Below are 20,620 nucleotides of genomic sequence, written 5' to 3'. Positions count from 1 at the left end.
CCTATGCGATGTCCCCTTTTACATTTCCTATGCATTTATTTTATTGGAATTTTAAATCGATCTTTGATAGACGTTTATACCATTATAAATTGACCCAGATTCCTATTAAATTGTTGTACAAAATCGATTTGTTGAGACGCTTAATATATTTATTAATGATGATTGAATTTGAACTCATTGTGAGTAAACAATCAATCAATTAATTTTATGAATGCATTTCTATGAGGATTGTGTTGAAAGTAGGCAAAGATTCTACATTCATAGAATATAATTTATTTATTTATAATTCAATTAGTGTTCATAGATATAGCTGAGCTGTTGAAAAATGCTCAATTATTATTGGTAATCACTATCAGAAGAATTTTATAAAAAAGAAGAGAAGATACATTTAATAAAGTAATAATATAAAGTATGGAAAGTGAACACATTTTTTTTTTGAAATTATTACAAAACTATGTTTTCATCAAAAAAATTTTATACTTAATATTGAAAAAAAAAAAAAAATATTATGAAAAAAAAATCGAAAAATGTTTAAATACACTTAGAGAAGGAATATGATCACCCCAAACATGTTTCAACGGTGAACATGGGACATATTTATAGCAAAACATAATTCGTTTTTGTTTTTTATTGTTGGTTTGTACTTCAATCATATTTGTTGTTTCGATTTCAGCTTTAAAACCATTGCTTTGACTAAACTACAAGAGTAGCTTAACCAACAGTGGAAAATAATGTTTTCGAGAAAATAACATGGTTGCGGCAAACATGTTGCATGTTCACCGTCCAAAAATAACATTTTACTCTTCATTATATTCCTTCTCTGCGTGTATATAAAAAATCAATAATACTTAGATTGGATTTTTAATATATAATTATTATTTTAAACGAATCTAAAATTATCCTTTCATATTTAATATTTTATATTTAATATTGAAAAAATTGTAACAACAAATGTATCTTTAGAGGCAATTTGTTTAATAATAATATTTTAATAAATTTGGATAATTTTTTAAATATTGTGGCTTATAAATTCTATATGATTCCTACATTGTAATAAATCACCATTTTTTCATAATTCAACAGAGACATAAATACAATATTTATGAAATAACTTTCAAGTACACTGATAGAAAATTTTTCGTTATATTAACGAAATGTGTAATTAAAAGTGAGCCAATGAAACAAATTCGTTAATACAAAGAAATTTTTCTTTATTATGACGAATTTACTGTTATATCAATGCAAAATTTTTTTTCACAATGATTTTTTCAAACTACATTTAACCGAAGTAGACTTCCTGCTTGTCACACATCTATTTTTTTAAATTCGAATATTTTTTCTTTACTTTTAACTTACGTATTTACTACAATGTAATCATTTTTCGACATACCTGAAATTAGAGAAAAAAAAAATATTTTAATAAATTGATTTTTGTAAAATATCATTAAAAATATGAAAGAAGAGTTCGACAAATGTTTACACTAGAACTAGAACTCCATCATAGATGGGGGGAATATTAACTTTGTCATTCCTAAAGACCTTATATATATTCTGGGTCGTGGTGAAATTCTGAGTCGATCTAGCATGTCCGTCCGTCCATCCATCCGTCTGCCCGGCTGTCCGTCCGTCTGTGGAAATCACGCTAATTTCCGAACGAAACAAGCTATCGAAACTTGAAATTTGGCACAAGTAGTTGTTATTGATGTAGGTCAGATGGTATTACAAATGGGCCATATCGGACCACGTTTACGTATAGCTCCCATATAAAGCGACCCCCAGATTTAGCTTGCTGATCCTCTTGGAGGAGCAAATTTCATCCGATCCGGTTGCAATTTGGTATGTGTTGTTAGTATATGGTCTCTAACATCCATGCTAAAATTGGTCCATATAGGTCCATAATTATATATAGACCCCTTATAAACCGATCCCCAGATTTGACGTCCGGAGCCTCTTGGAGGAGCAAATTTGGTCCGATTCGGTTAAAATTTTGTACGTTATATTAGTATACGGTCTCTAGCAACCATACAAAAATGTATCCATATCGGTCCATAATTATATATATCCCCCATATAAACCGATCCCCAGATTTGTCCTCCGGAGCCTTTTGGAGGAGCAAAATTCATCCGATCCGGTTGCAATTTGGTATGTGTAGTTAGTATATGGTCTCTAACATCCATGCTAGAATTGGTCCATATAGGTCCATAATTATATATAGACCCCTTATAAACCGATCCCCAAATTTGAGGTCCGGAGCCTGTTGGAGGAGCAAATTTTGGTCCGATTCGGTTAAAATTTTGTACGTTATATCAGTATACGGTCTCTAGCAACCATACAAAAATTTATCCATATCGGTCCATAATTATATATATCCCCTATATAAGCCGATCCCCAGATTTGAACTCCGGAGCCTCTTGGGGGAGCAAAATTCAACCGATCCGGTTGAAATTTGGTACGTGGTGTAAGTATATGGTCTCTAACAACCATGCAAAAATTGGTCCATATCGGTCCATAATTATATATAGCCCCCATATAAACCGATCCCCAGATTTGACTCCGCAGTCTCTTGGAGGACCAAATTTTTCCAAACGTTGTCCATATCGGTCCATAGTTATGTATAGCGCCCAAATAAACCGATCCCCAGATTTAACTTCTTCATTTAATCTTGCTAAAATTTGGTATTAATCACACAAAATTGGACCATAGAGGTTCGTAATTGTATATAGCCCCCATATAAATTGGTAGTTCACTTCTGCCTCTCTCGACTGTGGATGGCAGTCTTTAGAAGAAGTTTCTACGCAATCCATGGTGGAGGGTATATAAGATTCGACCTGGCCGAACTTACAGCTGTATATACTTGTTATAATTAACTTTTTTTCTTAAAAAAAAAACAGTTTTGTTATTGAATTTACCACGAAATTTAATTTAGTTTATTTACAATTCCATTGCCTTATTGGCATTTCATAAACTAAAGCTTGATTGATATGATTGTTTTCAATTGAAGTCCATCAATTTATTTTCCCTGGAAACCTCTCACTTGACATTTTCTATTCTATGGAAAATGTAGCCAAATTCAATCACATCTCTTCATTAAAAACCTATCAATATTCTCAATTAAATGCAATGGATTAATCATCGTCATCGTCATTATCAATTTCGTTGGTTGCGAGGAATTTGTAAAATCTATTTTTATTGCATTTAGCGCCTATGATATCAACAAATGCAATATAATCAAAATACCTTCCGAGGGAGGCAAACGCCATTCTATTCTTAGGATAGGTGATCATGAAAGTTTTTTGTATGAACTTTTTATTTAAAAGAAAAAGAAACCAAAAAACAAGAATTGAAATAGAAAAAAAGTACTACCATATGTAAAGGTGTTCGTTGGTCTTGCATACAAGTTTAGTATACCAAGCTGGGTAGCTGGTGATGGCCACTAATGCTTATGGCTATTTATTGGCTTTTAGCCAAAATACAAGAATATGCAGCAGACAACGATTCTAAGAAATCATAAGCAAGCAAACTATAAACAATTGTTTCTTTTCGTTTTCAAATAAATACATTGAAATGTTGATGCCAAATGCATTTTAAACATAGAAATGTCTTTTTTTTTTTTGAAAAGAAAAAAACCCCAAAACTCTTCGGGAAAGGAGTCATCAGTCCATTACCAACCATTCATAAATCATTTTTAATAAACATCACTTAAATTTTTTGCCCTCATTTAATAAATGTTGGTTCCTTGCGTTTTCACTTGCTGACACTTGCTTAATTAGTTGCCAATACAATTTGTTTGCTTTCAATATTTGCAAGTTTTATTATTCAGTTTAGGCTCAATTCAATTTAAACTGGCAGTATTTTGCTTATCGTTGCAATATTCTGGTGAGCATTTTTTGGAATCATCAATTGATGATGATTTTTGATCTATGGCCAATGAAAACCAAAATAAATTAATGATTTACGCATTTTATTGCCCTTTTTAAAGTTCAACTAAAGGCAGCAAAATAAATAAAGCCTAAAAGGGTCATATAAATAGGGATGATAGAAAATGTGAAAATAATTTTTAATTTGTCTTTAAATTATGCACCTTTTAAAGTGCAACGAAAGGCACCAAAATAAAGAAAAGGGTAACGTAGTTAGGGATGATAGAAAATGCGAAAATAATTTCTATAATCGCTATTTTAAGTATATATTATGGTTTGTTGTAAAATTCTGAATAGATCGATTAATGTCCACTAGATCAGCTTGAAATGTTGGCTTAACTTTCATCAGATTTTTTATTATTTAAAATTTATTATTTAAATTTGTTATATAAATTTAAGATCAAGACAGCATGGTTCTTGTAAATCCCGAATCTTATAGTAACCACAGCATTGGAACTAATCTGCTGAAACATCCTTGGGAATAGTTGTATTCAAATCCGTGATCTTTATTTGTTAGAGAAACAAATTTGAAAATGTCCAAAGAGGTCTATAATCGACTATATACCTTATACTGCATCATCATTATTTTATGTATGCAGAAAAAATTACTGATTTGAGTAGAATATATTTTTTTCCAATGTCTTGCCATATGAAACTTGTTACAATATCAGACTCCTCTTAAAACTGACATAGTGAAGTCATTAATAAATTTCTTGGCAGATATTATCCTCTTTTATGTTCTCCAAAGAGATGTCTGAGCTTTTGGCAATGTAATCATATGGTATTTAACAAATAACATCTGTCAAAATAATTTTCGGATTAACATATCAATCCATCAGCAATTGAAGTCATTAAGTTATCTCCATCAAGGAGAACATTAATGAAATTTTGTTGATTTTGTAGCCACATAGTTTGTTCTGTTAAATAAATTTACAAAAAAATTATTACATAGCTGTCACATTGAAGTGAAGACTGAAAAAGACAACAGCATTCGCAATTGCCATTATTCATTTAAATGTATATATGTTAAGTGTTAAAACATATGGTCAATATTCAAAAAATATGTGCTTTTTTCGAAGAAACAAAAATATTTAGAGAATAATTGAGTTTTGGTCTTTGTTTCCATATTTTATTTATTTTTCTGTGCTCTCCAGGGGTCGCTTATATGGGATTTCCTTTGGTGTGGGAGAAGTAAAGTGCGAAAGAAGATGCTGTGAAATGGGCCATGTGTAAAGACAAAAAAAGCAAAAAATTAAAAACTTTGAATAATGAACAACAACTGAGTAACTGTTGTTAATGTTTTTATGATCCAAATGTCCATGTGTTGGCAATATGTTGAAATAAATATGAAGCTAAATATTAAGAAAATATAAAAATGAGAACATGCCAATGTTTTGCACAATTTCGGTTTTTAAAAATAAATTGCGAAAGATATTTAAAAGATTTCCAAAAAAACGTACCACAAAAAAGGAGAATTTCGGAAAGCCATAAGTGTACAAAAACTGAATCGAACAGTGAGACAATGCCATTTTCATAGACATGGCGGAAACTGATATGTATACGAAACATGAATTGTAATCCAAAGAAGGATATCTTAGTATCATCATTAATAGTGACGATTTCCAAGCCTAAATTATTCACACATGCTGCTGGAATTTCTGATAGATCACTTATAGAGTTCTAAAGTCTGCAATACTCAGAAACTTCTAGAGCATTACTAAGGGATTCGAGAAGGACATTTTGGTCCATAAAGTGTTTCTCGTATCCAGGAAACAGTGCTCATATGATGGTTGTATCGATATTTTCACCTTCCAAAGGGTCATGTATCTTTGATATGAAAATTGCCAAATACGTTCCCTCAAAAAAACTGCAACCACCATTCATTCTACGTCGTCTAGAGAAACACAGTCCGAAGTATGCATGGATACACGGACTCTGAATTCCTTGGCTCGAAAACGGATATATACTGCCACATATCTCTCTATGAGATCGCTGATCATCGTATATGGGTGCCTCGCAACCATTGTAGGCACCTTAGCAACAACATGAAACGGGCATCAGGATGGCGAGTGAGATATGGAAATCCAACATTGGAATATAGCAACACTAATAGAAAAAATTACGTTCCATAGTCGTGAACGGACGGTGACAAAATGAAACGGAAACGTTCACAGAAAATCAAAACGGAATGTTCACAATTTCGTCCACGGGCGTTCACGATTTCATGAACGGCATTCGTTTTTCTTTGGCCATGAAAAGTCTTAAAATAATCGTTAGACGTTATTATGACAACTCCCTCGGTGGTGTAGTAGTAGCCATAACCGATACTTCAAATTGTCCTCGGAAACCGAAATACATATATCATGGTGGTAACCTACATTTTTTTACTCTCAAATTATTTCTTAGAAAAAAATCCATTTATTCTATTTGTTTATCTCATATTTCCAAAGGCATAAATTCTAATTTGGCTTTGCACTTTTTCCATCAACAAAATCTTTTCAAACCATTTGTTTGCATACATGAATGATTTAATAATTATTATTTTAATTGCATTTGTTTGTTTAGATTTGCAACATTTTACACTCGATGATGTTGACATTGTGTTCTAATTTTTCCATTGCCGTATGATCATGATCATGCTGATGGTGTTAAATGGATATTAGTTTTAATTTTCTTACAGTGATATGTTTTGAAATTATTCTTTATATGGTTAGCATTTTTAACGCTTCTATTAAAATGTTTTATTGTTAATAATTGAAAAAAAAATCCTGAAAAAAAATCAATCTGTGCCAGTGGACTTTTATCCAAAATCATAATTGCAGAAGAAATAGTGTGTTGCTACACTATCCAAATTTAATGAAGGTCTATACAATATAGAGTTATCTGTATTTCTTTTTAAAACAAGGGATTAATAAATCAAAGCTAGATATAAATGAATATGGCTGAAAGATAATATAGACCATAGGGAATTTTCGAAACTTCAATATATGTTGATTAATGATTGAAACATTTATTAAGGAATTATTTTTATTTTTAGATATTAGATAAAGTTGTGTAGCTCCACTATATGAACAATATTTTAAAAAATCTAAACCACCATAAATATATATTTTTTGCCGCACAAAATAGATCACAATATCCACTGAATTTCTGTAATTCAGTTTTTTTTTGTTTTCTCAATTAAAATATGCGAAACTATAATGAAATAAGCAAACGCATATACATACAAAAATAGTGTAATATGAGGATATAAGTGTGATATAAGGCATATAATTCTATGAATACAATTTACAAACAATTGCAAAGTAAACATAAATAAAAACTCAAGGAAAAAACACGCAGATGAGAGCCAGACAACACGAATAATTCTTTTTAAATATGAAAAAATAAAAATGAGAATTGTTAATAAATGGATGTTTATTTTTTAAATTTGTTATAGCAAATTATAGACAAGATTGACCGCATTTGAGATGCATAAAATTGACTGAAGATTTACTTAGCATGTAAACAGAATAATATTTATAATGATATTTGGTTTTATAATAATTATACAAATTTAATTTCATATGTTTGTTCTATCTAAAGTATTCTAGAATTTTAATTTAAAGTTTCTAATTTTTGAATTGAATTTTTATTTTGCAGAGTTAATTACTAGACGTGTGATTTATTCTCTTTAATGGGAGAAATAATATCATATTTCGTCTGAAATGTAATATAGTAAAAAAATTCTAATAATATGAGCTAAATAATAAATACTGTTCGCCTTTGAGTCCCAACAAGTATGAAGGAAAATTGGTATGAACCATTGCACTAAACTTCAGTAAGAGGAGACCATAATACAATGACTTCCTCATTTACTTTAAAAACTTCCTATAGTTTCTTACATACACTTTGAAAAAGCGGACAAATCACAAAAGTGGAATTTTCATGAAACGTTTTCTATATTATCACATTAAAAATAACTTCTCATGAGCAGAAACATCCCAAATGGGGACAATATTTAGTTGAGATAATTTTGGATTACATATGGAAATTTAAAGATTCAATTTAATTTAAGTTACTTTATTTTAATTCAAGATTAATTAAAACATTTTAATGAATTCTTATCCTTAAAAATGGATTCCGAAGCCTAATTAATACTCGTCAAAATTTTGCCTAAATTTTTTGTACTATAAACTGCCTTCGTCCTGGCTGTTAATTATGTATCTTCCATTAAGGATTTGAATGACTAAGCTCTGCAGCAAGAAATTTATGATTTTAAATTAGGGAAAAAATTTTAATTTGTACATGTCAATTTACGGGAGTACACTGAAAAAAATACTGAGATAATATGAGTAATTATGCACTGTAGAAAAAGTTTCGTTATATTAACGAAATGTGTCGTTAAAAGTCAGCCAATGAAACAAATTCGTTAATAAAACGAATTTTTTCGTTAATAAAACGAATTTTTTCGTTAATATAACGAATTTTCTGTCAATCAACGTAACGTTTCGTACCATTAACGAATATTTTCATTGTATTAATGAAAATATTTCGTTATATCAATGAAAATTTTTCGTTGGCTGACTTTTAATGAAATTTTCTTTGTGTGTATAGGGAAATTTAAAGATTCAATTTAATTTAAGTTACTTTATTTTAATTCAAGATTAATTAAAATATTTTAATGCATTTTTATCCTTAAAAGTGGAATCCGAAGGCTAATTAATACCCGTCCAAAAATTTGCCTAAATGTTTTGTACTATAAACTGCCTTCGTCCTGGCGGTTAATTATGTATCTTCCATTAAGGATTTGAATGACTAAGCTCTGCAACAGGAAATTTCTGATTTTAAATTAGGGAAAAAATTGTAAATTGTACATGTCAATTTACGGGAGTACAGTGAAAAAAATATTGAGCTAATATGAGCGATTATGCACTAGTAGAAAAAGTTTCGTTATATTAACGAAATGTGTCGTTAAAACTCAGCCAATGAAACAAATTCGCTAATACAACGACATGTTTCGTTATTATAACGAATTTTCTATCAATCAACGTAACGTTTCCTACTATTAACGAATATTTTCATTGTATTAATGAAAATATTTCGTTATATCAATGAAAATTTTTCGTTGGCTTAATTTTAATGAAATTTTCTTTATGTGTCCAATCTAAATTTTTGGATTAAATTTTACATAAATTTAACGATAAAATTCTTTAAAATTTTAATTAATTTAATATTCACAAACTTTGCTTTACAAAATGTTTTCCTTAAATTTAGGACACAAAATCTTTGAAATTTGTGCTCCTATGTTAAAATTATATGTCTTTGTTGTAAGACGAATTTCCCTTTAAGTAAAGAAAATATTTTGGATTTAAAGACATAATTTTTAAATTAACTTAGATAATGAATCTTTGAATTGAAAATAAAAAAGGTTCAAAATAGGTCAATACTTATTTTGAGGATTTTGCTTCTTTGGTTATTTTTTTATTTTTGAAATATTTTTGCTTTGAATCGTTTTTTTTATAATTTGAAGTTTTAAATTCACATTAACCTTTCAAAAAGGGTAGAAAATTCGATAAATGAAATCTGTATGAAAAGTTAAAAATTTGGAGCCTTGGTTTAAAGCTACTTAGCTCCCTAAAATATCTTTAGTTTGAACACGCAGAATCTCTGGCTCGGAATCAATACCCAAATCCTTAACGGAAGGTCTAAATCTTTGGATTCAATTAAACATTTTTTTTTGAGTGTAGGTAAGTTCAACTTTGTCATTGCAAATTCATTGTCTTCTGAAGGAAAATTAGGAATTAATGTAAAGAGGGCCTATATAAAAATATTTATAGTTAAACACAAAATATTTTCTACACACTGAAAAAATGTTGATTTAAAGCTACTTAGCTCCCTAAAATGTCTTTAGTTTAAACACGCAGAATCTTTGGCTCGGAATAAATACCCAAATCCTTAACGGAAGGTCTAAATCTTTGGATTCAAGTAAACATTTTTTTTGAGTGTAGGTAAGGTCAACTTTGTCATTGCAAATTCATTGTCTTCTCAAGGAAAATTAGGGATTAATGTAAAGAGGGCCTATATAAAAATATTTATAGTTACATACAGAATATTTTCTACACACTGAAAAAATGTTTTTTTTCATATGTTTAGGTGGTTTAGGTTTTAACACAATATTTTTACGTGCAAGCATATAATGTTCATAAACTAGCATAACATGTTTGGGACATATATGTTAATATGTTGGAACATATTATGTTTGGGACATAAAATGTTTGTAAATATAATATGCTTAGATGCAAACATATATTAATTTAGAAATAGCCTATAAACATAGAAAGTAAAATAATGGAAGTAACCAATTGACGCCTTAAAAATATATCCACACAAAGAAAATTTCATTAAATGTTTTTTCTATCAGTGTACGCGCTAAGGTGAAACATAATATGTTTGAACAATACAAACAATATTTTGTTTGGACCAATCCTTAAAATATATATGCTTGAAGCATAATGTGTTTGGGGTATATGTTACAGAAGCGATTTTTTGAGGGTGCAGGGGGCATGCTAACCCTTGTAGAATTTTTACATAATAGAGATTGGATCCATTTCTCGTGGCAAGGGACATGCTAACCTTTGTAGAACGTGGTCCTCTTTAAAATTTCTCATTGTTCATGATTTGTTTTCACTCTCGTTTATAGTGTTTTTATTTCACCCCCTAATAAAAGGCGACCTTGTTTTGATTAAACTTTCATTTATCAAAATTTCCGATAAATAATATTCCTATTTTTCCCATAGCATTCAAAATTTTCAAATAGATTAAAAAGCCTCCAGGTAGTTTACCTGGTAAAGCAAAAAAAGCTTTACACTCGTCACTGTTTTCCTCACATCATAGCCTATTTTTAAATATTTTCCTATAATAAAAAAATTGAAACTGTTAATAAAGTTTCATGTATTTCCTCTCCATCAAATGCTTTTGCTAACTACACACAAAAAAATAATGACGGATGACGTTCAAACATAATTTGTGAATACTGATAACATTATCTCTGTGGCTCACATAACGACAGACAACCGTATGGCAAATGATGGAGCAGGACGGACACTATGAAATGGGGCTACTGTACAATAAATATGTTTCAAGAATGAAATGAAAATTATTATTTAAAAAAAAATAATAATAATAATCGTTAATAAAATACATTGAAGGAATAATGTTTAAATGATTTATTTCAATAAAGACAGATTGAAGAAGTCATTAAAAAAACAACAATCAAGTGTTATTGAAATATTTAAATCACAGGCGATGATCTCTTGCAAGCATCTTGAGGTTTGATGATGATAACCCCTCCTTGACAATAAAATATGTCAGTGTCATTTATACAAAAAGGAAAGAGGGTGATATATTAACAGACAGACAAACATAGAACCTTTTGTTTTTTTTGTTTTCTAAGAAATCATAGGATTTTTGTTAATGTTCACCTATTTCTTGACTTGTTAGTTCCTGTTTCAAAAATATTTAAGTAATACTTAATTTAGTAGCCCTACATTATGTAGGGGCAAACATACTGTAAGGTCAAGATTTTTTGTCAATGCTTAGAATTTCAAATGATTTTGTCAATTCGTTATCAATTCTAATTTACGGAATTTATATTCTCCGTTTGTTTTTTGTGGAAGGGAGCTTTGAGCAAATACAAAGTTCCAAGTTCTATTTTTTGGGGGCTATTTGTAATCAATTGACTTAATATAATTTTTCGAAACCTTAATTGTTGTTACTATCAACAGAATTTATGTCATTTTGGGTTTATTATAAAGATAAGTTTCAAAGTTTAGGGCAATAGTTGTTGTAAAGTGTTTATATGGGAATAATTGATATTGAATGATTTCATGTTGGGGTAGGAATATTGAAACACTCACAAAAAACTAGTTCTTACAATTGATAAGTTTAATACATAGTTTTATTCAAGATGTTGTATGGTATTCTTCCAGTTATATTCATTCACTAGGCTAATACTGATAACATTTGTCTTATTTTCCTTTTTAATTTTTTCCTCCAAAGTGGAATAGCAAAAATAACATTGAGTAATGCAAAATGTAATAAAACAAAAGAACTCTACATCTTTGCCTACCACAACTTCCGATTCGATAAAAAAAATGCAGAAACATAAACAATATTCCTTCTTATGATCCAAAATAGAAAGAAACAAGCCATGAATGGACAATAAATAATAAATATTGTATATTATAAAAGGAATATACAACGTATTTAGTATAAAACCAATGCAATAATTCTAAAATATCATAAATCGTTTAATTCCCCAGCAAAAAAATTCGGAAGTTCTTCCAAAGGCACAACTTTAAAAGCACTTCCAGAAGATGCACTCCCAATGATGTTCTTTATTTTAAATACCCAGGAAGTTTTTTTAATTCAATTTTTTATAACTTGATTTTTTTTCATACTTTTAATGGGTAATTTTAATTTTTTTTGCTTCAAATAGGTTAAAAACAGAGTAAGAATTCATAAAATGGTACAAATCATTTAAATTTTGTCGAAAAAAATGCATCTGAAAAAGTTGTGGATTTTTGAAAATATTTGAGGTCAAACGTTTCCGACAAGCGTTAGAATCCATTAAAAATTATAAAAATTATTTATTTGAGCAAATATCACAGAATTTTTTTAATTTACATCCAAAACATTGAATTCGGATCACACCTAAAGAAGTGAATCAAATTCAGTACAACGGCTGTTGAAATGGAGGACTTCACACTGAAAAAAATATTGTCGTGAGGTCAAAGATTTCATGTATTTAAAATACGAATACAAATTTTTCTTAGCATAGAAGACGCATTACTCTAAAATGGAGTTATTTTCCTTGTCCAAAAGTCGATAAACTTTTCAATGAAGTCGTATTGTCCTTATAATTAAGTGATTTGACTTAAAAATAGAAAATATTTATAGAAAATATTGTCAAAATTTTATTTTTTATAGAAAATTTTGTCAAAATTTTATTTCTGGAGAAAATTTTGTCAAAATTTTATTTCTGTAGAAAATTTTGTCAAAATTTTATTTCTATAGAAAATTTTGTCAGAATTTTATTGCTATAGAAAATTTGGTCAGAATTTTATTTCTATTGAAAATTTTGTCAAAATTTAATTTCTATGGAAAATTTTGTAAAAATTTTATTTATATAGCAAATTTTGTAATTTTTTTTTTGTAATTTTGTCAAAATTTTATTTTTTATAGAAAATTTTGTCAAAATTGTATTTCTATAGAAAATTTTGTCAAAATTTTCTTTTTGCGGAAAATTTTTTAAAAATTTTATTTCTATAGAAATTTTTGTCAAAGTGTTATTTCTATACAAAATTTGTCAAACTTTTATTTTTTATAGAAAATTTTGCCAAAATTTTATTTCTATACAAAATTTTGTCAAAATTTTGTTCTTATGGAAAATTTTGTCAAAATTTTATTTTTATAGAAAATTTCGTCAAAGTTTTATTTCTATAGAAAAGGTTGTCAAAATTTTATTTTAAAGAAAATTTTGCAAATCTTTCTATAGAAAATATTTTCAAAATTTTTTTTCTATAGAAAATTTTGTCAAAATTTTATTTTTTATAGAAAATTTTGTCAAAATTTTTTCATAATTTTCCATAAATGTTTTAAAATTTTTATTTCTATAGAAAATTTTGCCAACATTTTCTTTTTATAGAAATTTTTGTCAAAGTGTTATTTCTATAAAAAATTTTGTCAAACTTTTATTTTTTATAGAACATTTTGTCAAAATTTTATTTCTATAGAATATTTTGTCAAAATTTTGTTCTTATGGAAAATTTTGTCAAAATTGTATTTCTATAGAAAATTGTGTCAAAATTTTATTTTTATAGAAGATTTCGTCAAAGTTTTATTTCTATAGAAAAGGTTGTCAAAATTTTATTTAAAGAAAATTTTGACAAACCTTTCTATAGAAAATATTTTCAAAATTTTATTTCTATAGAAAATTATGTCAAAATTTTCTTTTTATAGAAAATTTTTACAAAATTTTATTTTTATAGAACATTTTGTAAAAATTTTATTCTTTGTAGAAAATTTTGTCAAAATTTTAGTTTTTATAGAAAATATGTGAAAAGGAGAGAGGAATATTTAGCAAAATCTACAAAAGCTTCAAGAATTCTTCTAATCTACCAAGCAGTAAAAAATCTATCATTTTTGGTAGAATTGTACGAACTGTGGCAACCGTGCATAACACACGTCACTTGTTTTCTAGCCCTTCGAAACCTACTTAAGTCACAATCTGATCCCTCTGGACACATCTCGTCATAAACACAGAGTTCCTCGAGCTCGTTATAGGTTAACAGTCACTAATTAGGAAAACTTATATAACAAAACAATTCCTTATTTGGAAGAGTAACTACGGCGGTTCGAACTTGTTAAATCTTGAAAACTTTTATATATTCCATCAAACTTAAGTGGATTTACATAATCCCAAAGACATTATAATATAATAAATTTTATATATTATACAAATGAAATGCATGTTTAAATTCAAATAATCTTTAACATACATTAATAAAAAAATGGACTTAGTCAATTTTTGCAATTATGGCATCAAGACATTGTATATATAATGTTCTTTAGATTTAATGAAAATGTGCATTATTTTTTGTATGTATGCTTGTATTTATTTAATGTTTATTTATTAATTGAATAAATAGAAAATAGTGTCAATGATGATAACATATGTTAGCAAAAGTTTGATTACAAAAATATAATTGCTACGTTCGCATATATCCCTATTAATTCAACATGAAAATCTATATAGAACTACTACACTTATACTCATATCGATGAGGCATACAATGTAAAAAAATAAGACAGAACGAACTTAAGTCGGAGAGAGTTGACCATATAATACACTACACAAAATCGAATTGATTAGTAATGAAAAGTTGAGTGTAAAACCTGAGATGATATTGCCAAATGGGAAATGTCGGATATAATCTGAATACTAATACTCGCAATTAAAGGACCTTTTTGGAATATAACTCTATATATATATTTGTCAACATCGAGAATTGCATGGATATTGGCTACATATGGCAACTTTAATTTCATGGGGCAACCTTAATTTCATCTTTATGTTCGACGAGGAGGTAGTTTGTGACCAATATAAAAAATCGGTTTAAAATCAGGGTAATATTTGTCCAAATTTAGTCAAATCTGCATGTATGATGAGAAGTATATCTTAATATAATTCGATTTTCTTCATTTCCAATATCATTCTTCATGGTGTTAAGAATATTTTCTTCCGATTAGATAAAAGATCCAAACCTCTAATCAATGCGGATGGTTAGATTGATAGAAGGACGCAGGCTCAAACATATAGGTGTACAAACGAATAAATGCAGATACAGAATCAAGCGATTTAAGTAGCATGGGTTTGGGGCTAATATTTCAAAAGGTGTTGTCATACAAATCAATAGCAGACCACTTAGTGGTGTAGCGTACTAGAGCATACCACACAGTGGTGTAGCAACTAAAAGTGCAATAAAATAACTTTACCAGGTTGGGCTTTCTTGTCGTTTTTTTTTTGGTTTCATATTATTTTCCGTCGAAAGCCGGATGAGAAATTGAGAGCAAAAATATAAAATAATGTAATAGAGAAACCAAAGAAAAACAAAATATACGGAGAGACTTTTGTATGATGTAAATAATGTTTAATAAATTTATTAGTTAAACAAATCAAACAGCGAAAACATAAATATGTTTCCCAATAAAATAAATTTTAGACGAATCTAATTTAAGACAAAGACAAAATTGTAATTATTATATTTTTTGTTGTTGGGGAAATTATTTAGATACTTTTTGGCGTCAAGGAAATTTCCCTACGAGAAATGGATCAACTAAAAGTTGTGCTGCCAATTTTCCCGCTACATCTGGGTTGTTTTTTAAGTCTTTTATCGGGGGAAAATGATTGCGTGCCCTGTTTTATTTTCGATATGTTTCTATTAAAATATGGGAAAACAGCTATTTTATCTAAACCTTGCTATCCGAATAGGGTTTCTACATATTTCAAAGCCCAATGCACAAAAATTTTAGTTTTTTTTTTGAAAATATAGCAGTTTTTGGTTAAATTATTTTAGCATTCCTTAACCAGAACCGGTACAGGACTAGTCCCTGATTTATATGGATCACATAGTATTGTCATAGACGGGGTAAATTTACACTTTAGGAAAGAGTCCAAACATAGTACACGTTCTGGAACAGTTTGGTAGAACCACCCCATAGACAGAAAAATTTTAGTTTTTTCAGATTTTTTGTTTTTTGGAAAATATAGCAGTTTTTGGTGAAATAATTTTTGCATTACTTAACCAGAACCAGTACAGGACTAGTCCCTGGTTTATATGGATCACATAGTATTGCCATGGACGTACATAGTACACGTTCTAGAACAGTTTGGTAGAACCACCCCGTAGACAGATCCCCTGAACCACAAAAAAAAACTTTGTGAATATTTTTCATAATGTATTATTCTAAGAATTTTATTTTAGTAAATACACATAAAGAAAATTTCATTAAAATTGAATCAACGAAAATTTTTCATTGATATAACGAAATATTTGCATTAATGCAATACAAATATTCGTTAATGGTACGAAACGTTACGTTGACTAACAGAAAATTCGTCATAATAACGAAAAATTTCGTTGTATTAACGAATTTGTTCCATTGGATCACTTTTAATAACACATTTCGATAATATAACGAACTTTTTTCGATTGGTGTATGTACATCCAATGATATTTTAATATCAAGAAAGTAATAAGTTTGGAGAAACTGGAGCTTCGGTATCAGTTCTGCGATAAGTCCTTTATTGGCAATTTGCACCAATTTCCCGTAGGGTTAGCACAGCAATCCCCGCTTAAGTAACTTGATGAAAATTTCCAAAAATTTAGCTAAAATCAACTGGACATTTATGCCAAGCTTCAATCTAATGGTCATATGTAAAGTAATCTTTTATTTTATTCAGTTTTATTCAAAGGCTAAAATTTGAGCCTTTGGTTTTCAAATCCTTCTCTATGCTAAAAAAAAATCCGCTTCTTGTTACATATAAAGGGGTAAATATACGAAGGAAATTCTAAGGATTTTTCATTTTAGTGGAAAAATTCTTTTGAAAATTAACCATGATAGTAAATTGGAAAATGTTAATGATTTTCTGCATATGCCTAAATAGATTCCATTTGCTAGTTTTGTAAAACTCAGTAGTGATTACAGAAACATAAAAAAATTGTTCTGCAAAAACGTCAGTCAGCGTTTTTGGAAACATTTGTACATTAATTTAGAAAATTGTTTGAAAATAAAATTTAGTACAATCACCACAAATTATTTTTGTTTTTTCTTTCTAGTTTTAAAAATAATAGATATAAGAAAGCTGTAATATCACCACAGCGTAAATTTTTTCTGTGTAGTTTTTTTTTTTTTTTTTAATATTAGAAACAGTTTTATAAACTACAATAAAAAAATACTCAAACAAATTGTTGATTACATATGAAATGAACCTTTTATCTCAGACTGTTTTACAATTATTTTTAATAGATATATTTATATATTCCACATCAACACTTGGATTTTGACCTGTAGTAAGTAATGACTTCATCGCATAAACTCTTATTCTTAGTAATAATTTGAAAATTTTATAACGCATTAACAATAGTCATAATATACAAAACCAAAAACAATTAAAACAAAAATAAAATAAAATAAAATAAAATAAATAGCAAAAAAAAAAAAACTTACCTTAGCATTTATTCCACATGCTTGCAATACCACAATTATTGTGAATAATTTCCACAATAGTGACATATTCCACAGGGGTTTCGTTGATTTTGCTATGGGTGTACGAACAGACATCGTACCCATAGTCACCACAGACAGGAACTTAAAAACAAAGTTTGACAAATCAAACCCGAACAAATTGACCACGTTTATTTCTTATATATCAGTATTGAAATTCTATTGGAAAATTAAGTTTCTAATTCAAAAACACTGTTTTTTATTCGCACTTTTTCAGTTCGAACTAAAAACGAAATTAGGAGAGGGAGAGAAAAAATGATTTCAATTAAAAGAATTTCAAAAACAATATTAAGTTGTGTGTATTTATTTTATTGCTGTTGTTATTTTCTTTGTGAATTATTTGTTCTTGCTGTTGTTGTTTGAGAAATATACGAAAACCACTGCACTTTTGAAGGAGTTCTACTCGTAAAGTTATATTTTGTTACGCCTAGAGTCAGCAAAATTCATTTGAAACCGTTCATTGTACGAGTGACAAAATCACGATAGTTTTACGTTTTTTGCAATGGGAACAGGCAGTCTTGTGAAAAATGAGGAAAATAAAGGGAAACTAAAATGAGACTAATTTTTGTATATATTCAATTCAATTCAATTTGAAATATATATATAGAAACATATCCACAGATTTTTTCTATATTATTAATTACTTTACCATACTTGTTTGATTACATAAATATAAAAAATGTTCATCTTAAAAAATCAAAACAAAAAATTGTTTTCGTTGATTCCAACGAGTTATCAAAAAATTAATTTTTAAAACTTTATTGAAAATTTTAGCTAATAGCCAATTTACAAATAGAAATGCCTTGGTAAGCCTGTGACTATCCATTTGTTAAATAATTTGCAAAAATTAAAGTACCAACTAAATTTGAAAAAAAAATCGAAATATTAAAAAAAAATCTGGGTTTAGGTAATCACTTTTTACAATTTTACTTTTGCACTTTAAAATATATATATAAAAATCCATTAATTTTTTATGCAGATTGAATTTTTCAATCATATTCAATTTTATTATTTTATTTTTTCCACATAAAATATTTTTTTTAATTTTTTAGGTCTCATTATAACTTCACTTTATTTCTATATATTCCACAAGAATTAATTAAAAATTTTATGTTTTTCCGTTTTATGTTATATTGGGAACACTATTTCCGTTCATTTTGTATGTTAAAACTGCAAAAGCTTATCACATTAGTGCCAGTTTTGTTTTTCTCAATTGTATTTAATCCAAAAAAATCCTTTTGATAACAGTCGATCTTTGTGTCTGCTCCCGTCTTATTTTCTAAAAGTCTATTTTCATTTTGTAATCCATGTAAAAGCAAATCCTTTTTGTCCACACACACCATTAACAAGAAAAAAGTTGCCTGCCACACGCAATAATAAACTAACGAATACGACGTGCGTCCGCAACGTACGACGGCGCGCAACTAAATGATATGTTGAGATTCCTCCATGGGGCTCTAGGCTCACACATAAGTACGCATACTATGACAAACAGTGATAGCCCCAATAGCCGTTGTGCAAATCGGAGGAGATAATTTTCTGTTAAACGATGATATTCAACATACACTAACGTAATAGAAAACGTTTACACAAATTCACCGAGATACCGTTCGTTCGTTTTTTTGTTTTTTTTTTTGTTTTGAGACAACGAAGATAGTGGCAGGCATATGAATATTAGAACAACCACAGGAGGCTAAAAGCTCAGCGACAGCGGTATTTAGCAGTTAGTTCTAATGAATCCAGGCGCAAAAACGACAACAACTTAGGTCAGGCAAATTGAGTAGTAGGCGCGCTCTCATATTGGGATCTCGTATGCCATAGTTCTCTCCCTCAACAAGTAAAACGATTGCTAACGAAACTAAACGAGTGTCTCAAGAACAGCAAAAATAATCTTGTGTCATATGTGAAGTTTAAAATACTATGTCCCGGAGAATTAAAACTCGCACACACAAAACCTTATCAGAAAAAAATACCAAGAAACCCACCGAAAAAGTGCTTCGACGAACGGTCGTCCACAGACTGATGATTGCAACCTTAAGCAAATGAACAATTCAAGTCAACAGCATATTTTAACACTATCCCATCGTTCGGCGCCGCAGCTAAGGAGAAAAGTGTGCGTGTGTTTGCCGTCATCACGTAAAGGCAATAACACCAACACTCATACACACGTACCCTCTATGAATAACAGAACGAAAATATCACACCGCATTAACAGAGAGAAGAGCAATGGAGCTCTTATTTCCCATACAACATAACAAAACCAAAAGTTGGCTGTGGTGTTCTGTGAGTCTTATGAATGAATGAAAATAAACGAAGGGGTGTGGGCTCTGCTTAGAAATCACATGTTAGCAAAGACAAGATAGCAAGAAAAAGCACAAATGAAAAGTATCTGAATCTTTACATAGCAAACCCAACTGAGATGCAACAAAAACCAATGCATCTAAAGAGATACGAACCACTTACGAACCTTACGGCGTATAAGTGGGGGTGTGAGAATGCACGCGACTAAATTTCTTTGGTTACTGGCTTGCTTGTTGGGTGCGTTTAAGAGAGTGTTGTTTAGTAGTTTTTTTAAGGGAAATTATGAATGACTCTGAAGAGACCTTCTGAGATCAAACCGGTATAATTCAAGAATATGAGCGTATTCTTCGCGAGCATTCAAAAGCACTTAATTGTTATTGGTTGGTCGTGAAGGTGGATGCTTCATTAGTGGTAATAAATCATCAAAATGAATGATGTTATTATCACCCCACAACATTTCTTAAAACGAGGTGTAAATCTCAACAATAGAAATTTAAAAGAGATTCACAAATTTTCTTACAATTGGTAAAAAAAATTAAATTACCAGAGAGATAAATTTGTTGGTTTGAACT

The 20,620-nt window shown here is 29.1% G+C and overlaps 1 protein-coding gene across 15 annotated transcripts in view; it reads right to left on the bottom strand.

Annotated features, from left to right (window-relative positions):
• The window catches only part of trol (terribly reduced optic lobes), a 230,614-nt gene extending 210,836 nt beyond the window's left edge, over positions 1 to 19,778 (bottom strand). For 7 of the 15 annotated variants that reach the window (XM_075299620.1, XM_075299625.1, XM_075299627.1 and 4 more), the window contains exons 1-2: positions 19,088 to 19,179; positions 17,691 to 17,970 (exon numbers count right to left, since the gene is read on the bottom strand). In XM_075299620.1, the coding sequence (XP_075155735.1) occupies positions 17,691 to 17,813 (123 nt within the window). In that variant the 5' untranslated portion in view covers positions 17,814 to 17,970; positions 19,088 to 19,179. Of the gene's footprint in view, positions 1 to 17,690; positions 17,971 to 19,087; positions 19,183 to 19,732 lie in introns of those variants that run through there. The other 8 variants (XM_075299628.1, XM_075299630.1, XM_075299629.1 and 5 more) reach the window with 5 other exon arrangements.
• Between the last annotated feature and the right edge of the window lie 842 nt (positions 19,779 to 20,620).

Source organism: Haematobia irritans, chromosome 3 (genome assembly GCF_050003625.1).
Source record: "Haematobia irritans isolate KBUSLIRL chromosome 3, ASM5000362v1, whole genome shotgun sequence".
NCBI lineage: Eukaryota > Metazoa > Arthropoda > Insecta > Diptera > Muscidae > Haematobia > Haematobia irritans.
The sequence above is the reverse complement of the archived record's forward strand: the minus strand, read 5'-3'. Positions and strand labels throughout refer to the sequence as shown.